This window comes from Filicampus tigris, chromosome 11 (assembly GCF_054856515.1).
Source record: "Filicampus tigris isolate MCC_2025a chromosome 11, RoL_Ftig_1.0, whole genome shotgun sequence".
In the NCBI taxonomy this organism is placed as follows: domain Eukaryota; kingdom Metazoa; phylum Chordata; class Actinopteri; order Syngnathiformes; family Syngnathidae; genus Filicampus; species Filicampus tigris.
In genome coordinates this window covers 23,431,142-23,449,440 of record NC_141227.1, presented here as the reverse complement: position 1 = coordinate 23,449,440, position 18,299 = coordinate 23,431,142, and the positions used below count along the sequence as shown (strand labels likewise).

General features: G+C 42.7%; 1 protein-coding gene across 1 annotated transcript in view; it reads left to right on the top strand.

Moving 5' to 3' along the window:
• The window catches only part of srbd1 (S1 RNA binding domain 1), a 41,022-nt gene extending 32,960 nt beyond the window's left edge, over positions 1-8,062 (top strand). The window contains exons 16-20 of the mRNA XM_086046084.1: positions 1,588-1,694; positions 2,083-2,247; positions 2,610-2,753; positions 6,680-6,864; positions 7,683-8,062. Coding sequence (XP_085902210.1) covers positions 1,588-1,694; positions 2,083-2,247; positions 2,610-2,753; positions 6,680-6,864; positions 7,683-7,975 — 894 coding nt within the window. The 3' untranslated portion in view covers positions 7,976-8,062. The remainder of the gene's footprint in view (positions 1-1,587; positions 1,695-2,082; positions 2,248-2,609; positions 2,754-6,679; positions 6,865-7,682) is intronic.
• The last annotated feature ends 10,237 nt before the right edge of the window (positions 8,063-18,299 follow it).

The window sequence follows — 18,299 nt, the reverse complement described above, 5'->3', positions numbered from 1 at the left end:
GTGGGGCGGTGGTAAAAAAATATATATATTTTCCCTAAGAAAGAAATTATTTTACCCCCATAAAATAATGTCCCAATTCGCCAAACAATTTATATTTGCCCGCCCTTATATTTTCCCCCATAAAATAGATGGAGCAGACTAATAGAATAGAAAGTCAGCGGAACCAGGAGCTCAAAACTAAAACTCCTCAACTCAAAATAAACCAAGCCTGTACGTTCTCTTTGAAAAAAAGAAAATAAGTCAGCTTCATTTCTATGGCAGTTGATTTAAGTGAAACATTTGTCAGGCTTGAATTATCATTTAAAGTTGAAATCAACCCACAAATTGTCTTTACAAGAATTGTTTTTATGCAGCCCCACTAGTCTAAACTCTGATTGACATTGTGTTTGTGGAATATGAATTAAGTAGTAAAATCCACACGTTTTTATTCATCTCAGGGTGCGGTCATTTTGTCACTTGCTGTCAACTAAAAATGACATCACAGTTGCTCAGATAACCACCAATCATAGTTCATATTATTGTAAAATTTTTGGGTGTATTGACTCCCACTTTAAGTTGGCGAAAAAAAAAAAAAAAAAAAGTATTGATTTTAATGCTGATTTCAAATGTCATAACTTTGGGTCAAAAATACTTTGATAGGGTTAGGGTTTGAATGGCTGCGTGACCTGAGGCTCAGAATGAGCTAAATCGCCTTGCTCGACATAGTAGTATAGTGAAGAGCGAGCCTTTTGATTCTCGTTGAAATAGTCTGCGTGAAAGACGTAGCGGCCACAATGCTTTTACAAGGTTGAAGTTCACAGACCCTTTCCAGTTTTGCACAAATATGACTAGCGAGGAAGCCTTCCATGTATTCATGTCGTTACGGTCAGCCCAACATCTCATACATGTCAACAGTCTCTTTCGCTGTCCTGATTACTTGTTATCTGTTTACATGGAAGTGTTTATTGTAAGCTTGATCGTGTTACGGGTCAACGAGGCCTAATCCCGTTCGCAGTCGGTAACAGTAGTTCACTTGTCAGCTAGTCGTCCAGCAGTTGCCGTGGTATCAGTGTCCACCTCCTTGGATTTTTGGCCACGGCGCTTGGCGGTCATCAAACTTGATACAATCGCTCCTATCTTGCATCCCCTGTCCCGCCTCTTTATCTTCCTTAATAGGGAAAACATTCCAAGGCTTTTTGGAAGCTATTCCCAAGTTGTTGTTGGGCTGGTGGCTGAGACGTGTGCAGAGACGAAGAGTTCATTGAGAGGGTCTTTTTCCGCGGCCAAGTTAAACATCCACTGTCTTTGCACCTATTATGTGTTCTTTCCATCTGTCAATCAAATCTCTTTTTCCTATCGCTGTCAGTCAAGTGTCGCTCGTGGTGTCAGGATTTGTTTTGGCTCGGCTGCCGTTGATCTCTTTTTCGGGATGAAATTTAGTAATCCTCCCGGGGGACTTCTTGCCGACAAAGTTTCAGATGCGTATCAAAAAATGGTTTACGAAAAAGATTGTTTTGGATTACTGTAATTTCACTTATTACTTTCTTTTCGTATCGGTTCGACTGCTAACGTTTCTTTGGTTTTGTCTCTGTGTGTGTTTGTTTCCAGCACGACGTTTCATCCACAGCTTTGAAGGCTGCGCTCGATGGCGTAGTGCAGGAGTGCGTGAGCTTCGTCGGGGTCGACATCAACATCTGCTCTGAGATTCTGATGAGGTAAATGGACACACTTAAAAAAAAAAAAAAAAAAAAAAAAACACAGCCATACAAATCCACATAGAAAAGCCGCACTCCCGCATATTGGCACGTGCGCTCCACTGTAGAAACAAACAGCGCAAAAACAGGCTGGCAGGCATCAGGTCATCTGTTTACCCGTCTGCGCAGCCAGAAGTCTCGCTACGCATGCATGCAAACTCTTGCAGACGTGTTGATGACTGAGCTATTATGTCGAGTGTTGACACGGTGGCGCGTTTAAGAGCGAGTGAGTCACGGCGCTCCAAATGGCCTCTCGGACAAATCGCCTCCGAGTTGGCCTGAGTGCTTCTTTTGTTACCTCATTCAGATCGGAATGAAACGCTCAAATCGTTTACTTGTTGTCTTGTAGGCACATAGCAGGCTTGAATACGGGAAGGGCTCGCAATATTGCTGAGTGGAGAGAGCAGAACGGTCCCTTCCGCAACAGGGAGCAGCTCATGCTGGTCAAAGGCATGGGACCAAAGACCTACCAGCAGTGCGCCGGCTTCATCAGAATCAACCAAACTGCCCACAGGTACTAGTAGATGGAACAGGCCCAAGTGTGTGCGGAGGGGGGAAAAAAAGCGAGCGTCTCTAAAGACAAAGCATTTCACATTTTCACTCATGGAGATAGCGATTCATGCTTTGCACTATATTTATGTGATGCACGGACACTTCAGCTAACACAACAAGTCCGAACAATATTGATAATATGAACTGAGGACAAAGCCACCAAGCTGTCTCAGCTAAAGTCTTTTTTCCCCTGACATTTCTGGCTGAATTCTGACTTGCACGAGCCTCGGGGGCATTTCTATTCTGAGATTCCACTGCGCAGTAGTGATAAATGTGTGCTTTCTAATTGAATTTCATGCATTTTTTTTTTTCATGTCGCAACAGCGCCAAGTGTGCGCCTCCTCCAGCAGTGCCAGCCAAACCAGCTGCCAAGAAGGTCAAAGGAAAGTCCAATGTCATCGTAGCGACACATTTCAACCCTCTGGACCAGACCTGCATCCACCCAGAGTCCTACGATGTGGCACATAGGTACATCATACACACACGCACACACACACTTGGGCAGTAGTCCTCCCACCGGCTGAAGCATGTTTGGGCTAAGATGGAGTCGATTTGGACGCCCTCTCATATGGTGCTGCTTATTCTAGTGCGGGGATTCTTGATTCGATTTTCACAGAGGCGCTCCGCAACAGAGGACGTGTCGGCTTTGGGCTCCGCCGCGCGTCTTTGTGAGCGTCTGTCCTTGTGGGAGAAATGATTGCTAACAGGAATGATGCCCACATTCAAAGCACATTGAAGCATGCGTTTCATGTCGTGCGAGTGTGGGAGCCCTCTCTGCTGCAGCTGCAGTCACTCAGCTGTGTTTAGTCTACATGCGTTCTGACACTCGAGGCTCCGTTGTGCCTTTTTAATGGCCTCGCTGCGAGGTGGCAGCTAAGGGGCTGTCTGCGTGTTTGTGAACATTCGCCCATAGCGCAACTCTCGGTAGTTGGCCTGTAGGATGAATACAAGTCCGTCGCCTCACCACCTCGTTTATTGTACCGTCTATTGGGGAAATTTGTTTTGAAGGAGCTAAACACATTTTGACAATATTGTTAAACAAGATTGTGTATTCTCGTCATTTTCTCACTTATAGATAATCGAGCTTAGTTAGAATAATAATATTAGACTGTGTTGTGTTAAACAATATAAGCAAAATCACTTTCATTGAGAAATAAAGGCAAGATCAAGGAACATTTGTGCAGGACTAGTAGGAGCTCCCCCGGTATGTAAAAATGGACTCGCACAACATTGTGGAGTGTCAACAGTGGTGGCTGGAATGCTATTTGCCTGAAAATATACAGTAACAGACCTGCCAACTGTTACGGATTATCTGTGTTTTGTTACAGAAATCTCTGAACACTAACTGCGTGCATGGGTGGTGTTTTCTTCCTTTTCCGTTTTTTTGCTAGACTAGCGCAAATAGAACACGGCGCGTGTACTGTTGTGGGAGGAAATGCAGCCGATTCCCATCCAATCGAATCATTCCCTTTAAATTCAGTGCAGAGCGAGCTGTGTGGTCTACATGGCATGTAGATGCAAGAAATTGGTGATGCGCGCTTGGAGGCCGCCTTCGCGCGTCCGTGTGTGACGGGGTTTTTTTTCCTGAGGAGATACAGGAGGTATCTAATGTGTTTGAGGGCAGTGTTTATTTTGCCAAAGGGCTAAGTCAAGGTTACCAATGGCCCGCAGTAAATTAGTTTATGTAGTGGCGTTGGAATCTGCTCGTCACACATCCCCAAATACAATACAGTATATAAAAGTGACAGGAGGGAGGATGGCAAAGGAATGTGTGTGTGTGTGTGTGTCTGTGTGTTTGTAAGTGTACATCTCTGTGTGAGGTGTGCAAGGAATATCACATTCATCACATTAGAGAAACTAGATCCCTTTACTGCTCACAGCCCACGCATAGCCCCCCTCCCGGCCCTCGGCTTGCAACCATATACAACACATACAGAGTAGGGCTGAACAATTTTGAAAAACAATCTAATTGCGAAACCTCCTACCCCCTTCCTCACGAATATTGCGATTTAATATGCAATTAATTTTCTCATCCCATGTATTATTGAACAAACACGAGCAATAAATGTATCAATATTACAATAAAAAAAAGGTCAGATTTATTATATATAAAGCTTTACCTTATGCTAAAATAAAGTCAAATGATCCACAAATTAACATGAAAGACAGTATATCAACTTCAGGTACAATTGCGGACTTAAGTGTTTGACTCGCTGTCTTTGAAGCGTTCACTATGAAAACTTCCCCAAATTCTACCAAACAATTGTGACATGAATGTAAGTCATTGAGTCATAAATCAGATGAATGCAATCAAGTCTGTGCCTTTCTCACTTCAAATGTTTCATGAACCAATATTTAAACATGTGGACTGCACTTCTTAACCACTGAACTTATGTAGGCACTATATCAATAAATAAAATATACATTCAATAAATAAAATATACATACTGTGTTTTTATATATATATATATATATATATATATATATATATATATATATATATATGTCATCGTATGTATATGTATATATGTATATATATATAAAATAAAGCCTATCCACCAACCGAAATTAGGTCTTTTTTTTTTTTTTTCCAAATGCTGTCCTTTGTGATTTGAAAATTGTATTCTCCTATATTGTGATGTCGATTTGAATTTGATCCATTGTTCAGCCCAAAAACACAAGCGTGAACATCGAAGCAATACAATACAATTTTAATTTTTATAGCGCATTTCATAACAGCTAGAGCTGCAACAAAGCACTTACAAACAATACAATAAATTGAACAAAAACAATAAAAGGCTGTGATACATTTATAAATAAATATAGATATAAACAATATATAAAATATAGATAAAAATATAAATAAATAAAGCCAATAAATTGACATAAAGCACTATATACAATTGACACCGGAAAAGAGCAGACTCATAACTTTGTCTAGCCTCTTCTCACAATATATGCAAATTGCTTTCACTGTGATCCGTGAAGCGGACCACCAAGCTGAAAATGTTATAACATTTTTTTGTTAAATATCCCAAAAGTAGGAAGATACATCTAGACAAATTTGACGTTTATTCCTTTGCCCTGCGGGTCTCACAGCTGTCTGGCACATATTTGTACTCAAGCCGTGTCCGCTTACATCCGCACTGTCCCCACCGCTGCCAAATAAGCGTTTCTGAACAGCATTTTCTATGAATCAAAGTTACGTGCGTGCCCACCTGCTCAGTCCATCACGGTGGCGATTGGGTGGGACAGCTGGGGGGAGTCTGCTTGGCGTCAGGCTACCAGTGAGCGACATCCATCACAGACACCACCCAGCTGGTCCACGCACACAGGCTAATGCATTCACATCTATCACCAGCTGTGGAAAGCTTGTACTGTAAATAATATATGCACTAGACGCACACACACACACACACACAGACACGTTTTTCCACAAGCCACTCTGGTTCTCATGCCAGTTTGCGTTGGTGCAAAAGATAGTCACATTAATAGGTTTGGGTCAAATTTGAATGGGTGTCAACATCCCCACAACAGGAGATTTTTGCTGGCTTGCTACATACTGTAAGTGGAGATGAGGCGTCACGGCGATGATAGCCCGCTGGGATGGATTTACATGAACAAGGAGGGAACACAGTCAATGTGCATTTTTATGATGTAGGCACCACTAAATTTTCAATCATTACTGACACCACCTCCTCTAATTTTCTCCCATGTTTTTTTTTTTTTGGTCATTCCAACCCATAATTTGTTCGTATTCATGCACTCCATTATGAGACGAATGAGATTTATAGTTGAAAATCTGCAGTAGCCGTGTATTCTTCCGCGTTCCTGTGGCTTGCTTCGTCCTTACATCTGACTAGGACATTATATGAAATATAATAAAACTAAAATCGTAGTTTTTGCACAAACGTAAAGCTTTATGGGAATTCTTGGTTTATGAAATGTGAATGTTTTACATTCATGGCCTTGAAGTGTTTTTTTTTTTTTTAAATACAAATATTTTCAGTAAATGTATTAATATTTTTAGTGTAATTTAGTGATTGACTACCGTTGTTAGAATGTAACTCCGTCAGAAACCAATAAAATGTCACTAGAGATCAACAAGAAGTGTTTGACCAGAATTTAAAAAGCAAAAATTTGCAGTCTGCATGCATTAGTCCCCTTCACTGTAGCCTTCGTTTCTCCTTACTTCTGGCTAAGCACTATTATGCTTAAGTGTTAGTTTTTACACAAATTTTGGTTGAAACCTGTGAAAGTGTTTGGACAGGATTGAAAACAATCTGCATATCAATCAGTACAACAGCACCACAGATTGATCACGACGTAACTCGTCAAAGTAGCTTGGTAGCCAAGGCGACTTAATGAATTGTATGCGTAATCCTCATCTCCAGGTTTCTTTCCCTCATTGGCGGGAGTGCCAGCCAGATCGGGAGCGCGCATCTCAAACAGAGCGTGGACCAGAAAGTTGCCAGCAGCGGCATCGAGGAGTTGTCCAGAACGGTAGGCACCACGCCCGAGACCCTCAGGCTCATCATCGACGGCCTCACCCAGCCTCCTGGCTTTGACATACGGCAAGGTAAGTCCATCTCACTCACACACGCGCACACACACACACACACCCTGAGGTGGTCTTAAAACAGTATCTTAGTATTAGCAAAAAAAAAGCTTTGTGCTTGATTGACACATGCAATATATTTTTGGAGACATCATAATGCTTTCCTGACACGGTGATCAAATAATATACTTTATCGATGGAAAGCTATGCAGCTTCCAACAAAATATTTGTACAATATCATATATTATAATAATCAACTGTTGATTATCCCTCTATTAGTCTTAGTCTAATTTTAATATCTTGCAACGATCTGTGAAGGAATGAAAAAGTGATACTTGACGGGTTTATCCAAATTGAGTTGTCAACCAAAATGAATGGATGCGGCTTAAAAAGGCTTGGAACAGTGGAGGTCTGATTTCCAGGTGACTTGAAAGTAAAAAGCCTCTCGGCGCCTCCATGAAGGGAATGTCCAAAATGAAGATCCTCTGTTGCATCAAGTATCTTGTGTTGCACGGCAGCACCACATCGTGCTCAGCTGAGTAAACACATGGGCCCGGGCTACCGCTGTTGTTCGGGATAATTGGCCCTGACTATTTCCTTGCCTGCGATGTTTGTTTTAAAATGACAGCACGGAAGAAAGATATCACATGGAAAGAGGCTGGGCAAAAAATGTGCAAGTATGCAAAGACGAGTATTTGGTTACTTCCCGAAATGTAATCCTTCTGTCGTTTCACGTCCGGCCTCTTATTTTTCCCTGCATCTCTTTCCCTTCCCCGTGACCCCAACCCCCCCACAAAAGCAACTGATTTGATGTCATCTTCTGTCTTTGCCATCCCCAGATTTTGGGCAGGAGGTCTTTAAGCGGGGCATTGTATCCATTCACGACCTGCAGGTGGGCACAGTCCTGACGGGCCGGGTGGAAAACACGTGTCTATTCGGGGCTTTCGTAGATGTCGGCGTGGGCCGCTCGGGGCTCATCCATAAGAGCAAAATTACATTGGACAAATTGCCCGTTAGCCAGCGCCGCCGCAGCCTGGCTTTGGGACCCGGGGAAAGGGTTGAGGTGCGGGTGTTAAATGTGGACACTCAGAGGGGACGCATAAACCTGGACCTGATCAGGGTGCTGCACTAATTTTCAAGTATCATTCCTTTTTTTCAAATAAGGTGTTCTGGAAGAGTTTGTTCCTCCAATAAATAAAAGAGACTTTTGTTTCTGTGAGTATTGTGATGTACTTTTTCCACTCAGTACACTCATGTGTATCCAAACCTCCCAAGTGTGTCTCGGATTATAAGCAGCTGCCTTTAAAGGTGCGGAATGTGATGTTGAAGTTTTGAATAAAGCCTCATCAATAGCCCCCCACTCCGTTCCCCCATTGCCCTGACCACATATGAAACCAAGGCAGCATAAAAAAAATGCGAAATTTGATTTTTGGTGAGTGTGTGTGTGCGTGCGTGTGTGGGTGTGGGTGTGTCTTTACCGTTGTCAATCAAATTATATGAAAATGACTTGTACAACAAAGGCCGGACACCACAATGTACTTATGGAAAATGTAAGACGTTTTTTAAAATATCATTTTTCTTGTTGTATATTATGGCTATGTTTGTATTTTGAATCTTTTACAACTAATCTTTTAATCACAGTTCCTCAAGTTGTTCCAATTCTGTGCCTGATCAAATGCTTTCATGTGGCCTCAAACGGCCCCCGGGCCGTAAATTGACCTCCCCTCCTCTAAAACAACACAAAGAAGAGGCGGAGCATGTGCCAGAGGGTGGAGCTGAGTTGAGTACAATCTGGGAGTGCGTCTTTTTGGTAGCCTGAAGGCTTTTTCGGCTTGGTCCCAGACATCATTATCCCAGGACATACACATGCTAATCAGCTGCTTCAAAATTAATCCCAGACTCCCCATTCGCATTACCTAATTTGTTTGTTTTTATAAAACCCACAGTAAATAGCAGATAGGAGAATATAATACAGGTTCTGAGAAAGCCCGGGGTCCCCTGTGCCGAACTTGAGACCGAATGCGGAATACCTAATCATGGTAAAGGCCTGGCCGCCGCCTCCCCTTGGGCCACCAATAGAATACATTTTCCACACGCAAACACAAAGAAATATTTGATCAAGGTTAATCGGATGCGACACTTTGCTCGGAGATGATCTGGGAAAGATAATGTGCAATCATTTCTACTTGAGAGTGTAATGCATTTTCAGGTTTTGACGTTAACCTCCTTTGTCGTTTAGTTGTGTTGTTTTGTTTGCGGCCAGCTCTTGGTTCACTCTTCCTGTCCCGGGGCCAAACGTGCGTTTGCACAATTGGACGCAGCATCATCCCCGCCTTTCATTTTCCTCCCTGTCCTAAACGTGAGCACGCAGACGGGACAAGCAATCTGACGGCCGGTTAGCCGCCGCCCCCTCTTGAGTTTTTCTCGCCGCGCTGATTGTGATACGGAGTGATCTCAGGTGTGTGTGCCTTGAGGTTTTGGCGACGGCGAGTTGCCCATTAAGTGACCTTTTTGGACTATTTCTTGTTTGTGGCCATGCAGGGGCTGTCTTGCTGGCGTTTTCCAAAAGCTTTTATGTTCATGCCTCTAAGACAGTGCCTAACATTTTTTTGCGCCACAGACTGATTTCACGTCAAGCAATATTTGGGCGGTCCGGCATACAGTTGGTAAAAAAAACAAACAAATGATTAAAATACTACTCACCATTACGCTGAATGTAGCTATAATTAGTTTTTAGCCCTGCAATAGTTTCTTTTGAATGAGTCGGTACCATCTTGGGATTGAAAAAAAAATGGTTTGACGTGTACAAAGGCACAGGCACTTGATTTCCCCCTCCCCCTAAAAAAAAAAAAATATTTCAGACCCTCATAATAAAATCTATTTTATTCAGTCCCTCTGTGCAGACCGGTAGCGAATATCCCATGGACTGGGTCTGGTCCTCAGCTCACTAGTTGGGGACCGCTCCTCTAAGAGACTTACCACCTGTGAAAGCGAAATGGACGAATAAAACTTGTAAGGGCCGCGGCTGAGCGCGTCCCAATGATAACAAGCGCCACACCGGCAGATTTGATGAATGGTTTTTCCAGAGTGTGTGGTGAAAAGGTGAATCCCTGAATACTTGTTCAGTAATAAGGTCTGATACGAAAGCTGCATCAAAGGTTTTGCTTTTACCGAAATTATGCTCAGTTCACCAGGTTTTGCCGTGGCGTCTCGCTGTATTGCATTATGCAGTAAGTGACGATTACTCTGACGGCCGAAAATCCGTTTCCATTAGCGCTTAGTCCGTCAATTTTTAAGTGGCCCATTTACATGTTTTTTCATGTGAATGTAAAACTTGGAGCCCTGGAATTCACCCAAAATGGCTGCTTCAAACTAAAATGTTAGACTTGCTGTTCAGTTTTGCGCGTCGGTCCTCGAGACTTTTTTTTTTTTTTTTTAATGCGTCATATGATAAATCTCACATTTGTAATCTTATGCCAAATTCATGGGATTTTTTTTTTATGTGTCACCGCTCAGTCCAGAGAAAATATTTCAATACTGTATGGTGGCACAAAAACACAAGTATTGAGTTTTTAGATAGTGTAGCTGGATTTGTAAAGCTTCAACCCTCAAACTTCAGATAAAATGTGATGGTAGTTTGGGTACATGTAGTATTTGTAGTTTCCAGTACGGCATCTCTGTGCATCTCGGTCTCTGGCCAATGGACCTCATTGTGCTGTTGGCAGGTTAATAATCTCTCCCAACGTGAATCTCATTGCAGCACAAGCGCAGCTCTCAACATCATCACCACTCTTCATGTACTCGTTGTGCCGCGTTCACTAGGCTACGTCTCTCTGGGCGGTAGAAAGGCAACGGCGTAAAACTCGAGCTTTCCGTGTAAGAAGATCCCACTCTCGACTAAAAATGGCTCGCGAAAACACATACATTCCGTTTATGAAGCTCTAAATCAAACACAATGGTGCCTTTGGTACAGGGTTGCAAAAACTGCGCATTGAGGGGGGATCATTTTCTTAAATGACGCACTGAGTGGGTTGAAAAGTTAGTCTTCAAAATGGAGCCATCAACAAAAGTAATGGGACACCTTGCCAAGTAGTGAAAACTCATTTCTAAATCACTTTTATTCAACCTGATATCTCGCCGTTTCTCCTGCAGTTCATTCCCAAAGCCCTTTGACTTGCTTCTTCCGTACCAGAATGAGATGGAAGAGGGCCTTCCCCGAAGTGTTGCCATTAGGTTGGAATCGTAAAGTCAGTTGCCGAAGCCGTGGTCTCGCGTTATTAAGAGATGTCTTGGAAATCCTGATTAGAACCAAAAATGAGGGCGAAAAACAGAAGTTCCGCCGTGTGCCGGCCCCGTGAAAGTATGAGCGTGTGCGTCCTGGCACGTGTAAGCTGGTGTGTGGGCGTCGAGAGGGAAAGCTCATAAAAGCCACCACCACACTGATGAGGTCACGGGGAGTGAAACTGGAGAAAGCCTTTCATTTCCTCCCTCATTCCATCCATCTTTCCTCCAGCTTTTGTCCTTCTCGCTTTCACTCTGTCTTTGAAAGTGTCACTCAGTCAGCAGCAAAAGACGACATCAAAAAATGTGGTTTACAAAGTGTCCCTTGCGAATTTGTTCAGAGTAAATAAACGAGACAAGATAATGGCAGCTACAAAGTTGGGGATCAGTGAGTGAAATATTAGCAGCATTTTATTGTAGTAGCAAGTTTGACCTTAAAAGAGAAAATAACTTTCGGCTTTTTTCTGTCAGGGGTCAACACAGCGACCCACTTGCAGCATTTGTTTGGCACACTTTTCACGCCGGCTGCCCTTCCTGACACAACTCACTCATTTTTATAAATGAATTGAATTTTTATTACGGAAGTGGCTGGAAATTGGGGCACTGGCACTCAGAACTAGAGCTAAACCGCTGTTTTTTTTTTCATGGCCGATACCGATTAGTAGTAGTCGAGGAGGCAGAGAGCCGATATTAACTTTCACTAAAAGGGAAAATATTGGCATCAGAATTTTAAAAAATACAAACTCAAGCTCTTTGTTGAAATATCTTGAAACATATTTATTGAAAGACTTTTCAGATTTCCTAATTTTAGTTTTTTTTATATGTATTTTATCTTAGACAATAGACATCTTTGTTTTAAAATTAGGGAAAAAAAGTGCAGGGACCTCCCAGGGTCTTAAATATGTCTTAAGAAGTCGAATAAAAACTTAAACAAATAATTAGCTCCCTATTGTTTTCTATGGTAAAAATGTTAAATTTTCACTTAGCACAGAAGGTGACATGATTCCAGTGGACAAATATAAACAGTTAATCGGATAAGCGCTATAGAAAATGGATGGATGAATGGAGTGGTTTTGAGAAAGGACTTGTAGTTTTGTCTACTTCTGTGACCAAACGCTGGATTGCTGAGTGATGAGTGCCGTATCACTGTGGTTGGTACCCGAGTAGAACGATCCTAAAGGGTGATATGGCACAGATCACTTGTTTATATAGCCGTCGCAACTTTTGCCTGCCAATCGGCACTGCATTGTGGAAATGTGGCTTAGATAGGGGAGGACTTGTCGTTCGCCTCTCTAGATGTGAACGTTTTTTGAGCTGTTCATCCCCGCGTAAGCCGATATTATTTGGTCGTCTTGAGAAGCGACGTGAAAAACGTCTACCGCTCCACTCCCACCGTTTCGCACACATACACGGCTCCCTCCAGAGTGGCCCAGTCGGATCCGTTCAGGGACAGCGAGGCCTCTTCCTGTTCCCGGGTCGTGACCGCGATAGGTGGCCGCTCATGATTGACAGCCCGCTGTTTGGGTTAGGCTGCCCCCTCTGGGGATTCGCCGCCAGGCGGTTGCTTGAAACCCGTCCAACGCTCAACGAGACTTGGCGAGAATTCTCCCACACTACGCCGAGATGTTGTGTCACACACATACACGCAAAACGGCTGAACATATCTCACATGCATATCTCATGTTCATCCCACGGGGCATCCAGTCTGAGAGCGCAGCAACATTGTGTCAGACGAGCGGGAGGAAGGAAGTTGGAGCTTTGGGGGAATTCACTTGCACTTAGACGCCGCTAAGCGATGAAACAATACCAAAAGCTGCAGATTATGATCCCCTTCAGGCTACATTCCTTTTTTATAAATACATTTCAGATCTGTTCTGTGTGCTTCAGAGTCACTGTGGAATTTCTGCTGACTTTGCTTAGCAGAACCAGAGGTGGCAAAAGTACTTGCACACATCTGTACTAAGAAGTACAGATATGTAAAGGTTGAAGTACTAATTCTGCTCCTGTACGTAGGTAAAACAAAAAAAGTACAAACTCTCAAATGTACATATAAAAAAGTACAAATGAATTTTGACTGTCAATTACATAATGGTATAATGCCGGTTTTTGGATCTTGGCACAATGTAGAGGGAAAAAAAATTCTATGCACACAAAATATTTTCCCTCTTTTATTCCCTTATAGTTCTTATACAAATTAAAAATTGGGGAAAAAAAATCATATTACACGTCTCATGTTGTTGTCTAGCTGCTATTATTAGCTTGCCTTTTATGGTATCAAAACATTTTCCGGTAGCTTTGCTAAGATTGAGAACTGATCAATGCAGTTGCCATGAGGAATATTTTTGCCTCTGAGGAATATTTTTTGCCTCCCAGAATATGTTGCTGTTGTTTATGCTCACACATTCACATTCCTGCAATAGTCATGCTAAAAAAAACACTAACAACAAAAAAACCTTGACCGAGATTGGAAATCCGCTCGTAACACTTGCTTGTCAGTGACGGCGCTTTAACTGTTATGTTTTAGCTGCTAGCGCTGTAGCACCGCACGCACGCCCCCCCCCCCCCCCCCCCCCCCCCCCCCCACACACACACACACACACCACTCCCCTCTCGGGGCAAAGACGGGGGTTTAGCCAGCTTTGGCACTTGTTTGTTTAGCTGTGTGTTTCACCAAGCTCTTAATACTGACGCGTAATAGCACTTGGAGTAGCACTAAACACACGCGGGAGCAATTCCGCAGCTTTACGCACACACAAGGACTCGGGGCTAGCAAAGTTACACTTGGAGTGGATGGGTACTCAACCCACAGCTGAAATCTTATATGGAGTGTAAATTTTTAATCGAGGTAATGTGATTTAGTAAACTCCCAGAGGCTGGAATTGGAGATTTAACCATGTCAAGAACTGAACACATGGAAATTTGAAGCATACTGCACTAAAGTGCAATGAAACACAGTTTTGACAAAAAAATTGCCCCACAGCAAAGCAAGGAAATTGAACTAAGCCCCACCAGGGTGAAATTGTCGCCGTCATAAAACCTCGCTGAAGAGTACAGGCAATGTTTTAGCAACTAACTGAGCATTCCTTGCTCTCCTGCAAGTGTAAAACTTGCAACTTAGAATTATTTCAACAGGTTAAAAAAACAAAAACGACATTTTAGACCAAGTGGAAATATTCTGCCCTAAAATATTGGCTTGTGAAGAAGAGGGATTTATAGGAGTTGGAGTTATTTCCGCTCTCTCTGACCAAAATATTGACCAAAAAATTCGAGAGCATCACGTCCGGTGTGGCTTACCAAAGACGGAGATTTTTTTTGATCATAGCCTAAAGGTGATGTCATGAGTGGTTGCCCAAGTAGGACAGCGGTATGCAACCGATCCTCACAGTAAATCTTCATATGCCCTTTATTTTTGTGCTTATGAAGACAATGTATCATTTGAATATATCGCACAATGGGAGGCTTTGTGTCGTTAGTTACACCTGCTAAACAATTTTAGTTGTGTCAAGTGTCCATTTAAGCTATAGACTGATGATAAAAAGCTGCGTCTGGCAAATTGGCTTTGCAGTTCAACAAAACCGACAACTTGTGTTGGCTGCGTGCATGTTTTCTTTTCTCGTACACATTGAAATCATGATCCTTTTCAGGATGGTGCTCCGGCTTTCTTGTCCCAACCCGAGTCTGTTTTAAGCATTAGAAGTCGGGACTGTTTTCTGCTGGTTGGCCATTAATAACACAAATCTCGTCTGGGCCGGTTCACTTCCAATACAAATGGAGACATGGTGGAAAAGTGTGTCAGTTCTTCTTTCGACTCAAATCGTCCTGTACAACTGGATGAGCCAATTAGACATGCTGAAGATTTATTCACAAGAGCGTGATGGCTCTCATCCTTGTCTTATTATTGCAAACCGCCTCACCTGCGCCGCGTGCCTGCGGAAAACCCCGCCTGTCAGGTTTGGCACCCGTTCCTGGGGAATTTACTTCTTCCCTGCGACCAATGTGGTGCACCTCGCGGCACCCAATCCTTTGGTAACTCGATACGTGCGGCCATTTTGCCAGCTCGCCGATTTGCGTAGCTCCAATCCACAGTCATATGGAAATACTCGAGAGCGGTGGTTTTCAAATTGGGGTCAGCGGGGGTCCGCAAAATAAATTGCAATAAGTTATGAGGAATCATGTAAAAAAAAACGGCATCTCTATGGGAACCGGCGTGCCAGTGGAATAAACATGCTAAACCAATTACTGCTCCTTATCTTATTTTGGACCATTTGCATCATCACGTACTGTGCATGTTCCCCATAGCAAATGATGTAAATCCTTTTTATTTGTTTCAGACATCCATAAATTATAGTTTAACAGACAAAACTACTTTATGGATTCCAGGAAGTGACCGACCGAGTCACGTAGGCAGAAGGGTGAGTTTGGTAAGGACCATTTTAAAGCTGGAAAAAAAAAATAAAACGAGTGCATATACAAAAACTGGGACACCATTTTGTCAAGTTAAAGAATAAAAAGAAAAAGGGGAAAAAAAATATCGGTTTCACCGTATAATAGTTTTTTGCACCAGAAAATAAAGTTGACTTTTCCAGAATAAAAGTTCTATTACAATAGTAGTTATATTCACTTACTTATTCACGTACTCGCCAATGCTGAGTACTTTTGATGTAGAACATTTCATTTAACTCCATGACATAACATTGTGAACAAAGGTCTTTCTTTTTGACACAGATGATTTGCCAATGCGTTAAACTGCCGCACTACTGCCAACTACTGCCGAGGAGGACATACTCAACTTCCGATTTTCTCTGACTTAAGTATTGGTGGCTGGTATCGGCGGTCTCCATGGTTACCTGGTACCTAAACATAAGGCCTGTAGCATCCCTAGTAAATTTGCAAATTTTCTTTTGGAAAAGTCAAAAAATATGACTTAATTCTCAAAACCATGCATTTTTCTTATGTGAGTTTGCCTTTTTTTCTCCAAACAGGAAACCTTTTACGGCATTGAGCAGTACACGTTATTGTCTTTAATAGGCTTTAAGATTAAGATTGGGCGCGGGGGAATTCTCCCCTGGACCCAGAGAGTTTGAGAATCCCTGCTATAGTCTAGCGACAGTTGGCGACCCATTTGTAACATAGCCGAAGGCATATTGCTGCGTGTTGTGCTCTTCTGAACGGCGCTGATCCTCTTTGACAGCTCCCGGCACTTGTGTTGCGTACAGTCGACTTGGTCTCAGGTTGCATTTCTGTTGACTTGCCGCATCCAGACAGGAACACTTTCTGCTATGGCTAATACTTTGAGCACATGCTGTAGTGTGTACATAGTTCAAAGACGTGTTTGTTTAGTGCACTTCCAGGATTTTTCAAAGTGACATAAATCAGTGCGGGCAGTCTTCTTGATGGACAAGTTGGCCGTGACTCAGAATGTTAGCCATGATGCCACCAAGCTTGCTTTTTTTTTTTTTTTTTTTTTTTTTTTTCACCAAATTACCTCCCTTTTTCTACCTCTCTCGTGCACTCATGTTGTTGTTTCCAGTTACATTTGCATAGACCGTGTGGGACTCCCGCCTTCGAACCATGTAACGGAGTGTCGCTTGGCTGGCCTTTTCCAAAGCAAACAGCCTTACCATAACAGTGGAACAGTGGTAAAAGTTGTCGGGGTGCCGCCGCGGACAGCTGCGGTGAACAGAACGGAATTGTGTAACGCAGCCCGTGTGCTGCGAGAGTGGCGACGGGACCAGAAGAAAGACGGTGTTTGAGTGAATAAAGCTGGGCACACACTCCCCATTTTAGAAGTGTTGCTTTTATAGGAGACATTATGCATAACTTTTCATTTTATTTTTTTACCATTTAAAACACTTACCAGGTGTCTTAAATGTCATGTAACAACTTGAGGAAATTCCTCAAGAAACAAGAATGAGATCACACTTTTCAGCCTCTTTTTTGACTCTTGCTAAAAGTAACTTTAAGCACAGCTTTTGTTTCCATGACTACTAGGGGCGGAGCTGGCCAGTGGCTACCAAGTAGCCGTGTAAAGTTGCCCTTTGGCTTTGACCTCTGATTGTGTTTCCGTGCAGTCTGCCCATCGCTTGAAAATGACGCGCGCTGCTCTATGTGCATTAAAGTAGCTGTTTGAAGAATTATAATTTACAAACCACCTATGATCATTTCTCTTAGCCTGTTAATTGCATTTCGCAGTATATCTTAGCATTAAGCTAGTTGATTGTCATTAGATGAAATTTTCCAGTGTGGCTAAACAAGTTGGTCTGACTTCAATTATAAAATGTTTAGTTCAATTTTGTTTTACGTATCAGTTTTATAGTAAACTTCACTTGGGAGTAATAAAGCTTGAAGCAAACACACTAGCATTAGCTGCCTCCTTTTAGAACTGTACAAGTGAGAGTGACAAAAAATACATTCTTAAAAAGTTTGTATGTTTTAATAAGTGTGAGGGGTAAAACTATCACTAGCATGTATCCTTTTTGTCTTTTTGATGTTATACTATATGTTCTATGCCGGATTTTCAATGATCATGGATGTGGAACGTATGCCGCACGATGAACGGGATTTCACTGTACTTGACGTTAGGTCACGATGATGTCATCGAAGGCTAAAAAGTTGATTTGTTTGGATCACTCTCTGGCCGCAACCAGACCGCGCCACAGCTTGTTTGAAACCCGACTTGGATTACCGTGCTCACGCTCGACCCAATGAGCCGTACCACAGGGAGACACAAACCTGATTTTCAATTAAAGCCGACTGACTGAAAGGACAAATTGCGGGATTGAAAGGGATGAACGGGAGCGGATGGTTTGCGATTGAGACGTCGCCTCCATCAAAATGCCCACTATTCGCAGTCGACATTTGAAGTCTCCGACTAATTGTGACGGCAGCGGAATAAAATGAAAGCGGTCAGACTTGACGGATCGGGCTCTCCGCGACTCATAATATTTACCCAGATACCATGGGAAATGAACGTCTTGCGGTGTCAATTTACACACTTTTCAGACCTCATTTTGCGGCACTTATATTTTCGATGTGGATCCCAGTCTGCCTCGCGCTCCTGCTTGAAACTGCCAAGATGAACTGAAGAGTGGAGCCGCCTTTTCCATACACCAGCCACCCGCACACGACAACAACACTCAGGAGTGTGTCATGACTTGTAGAAGTAGTAGACACTT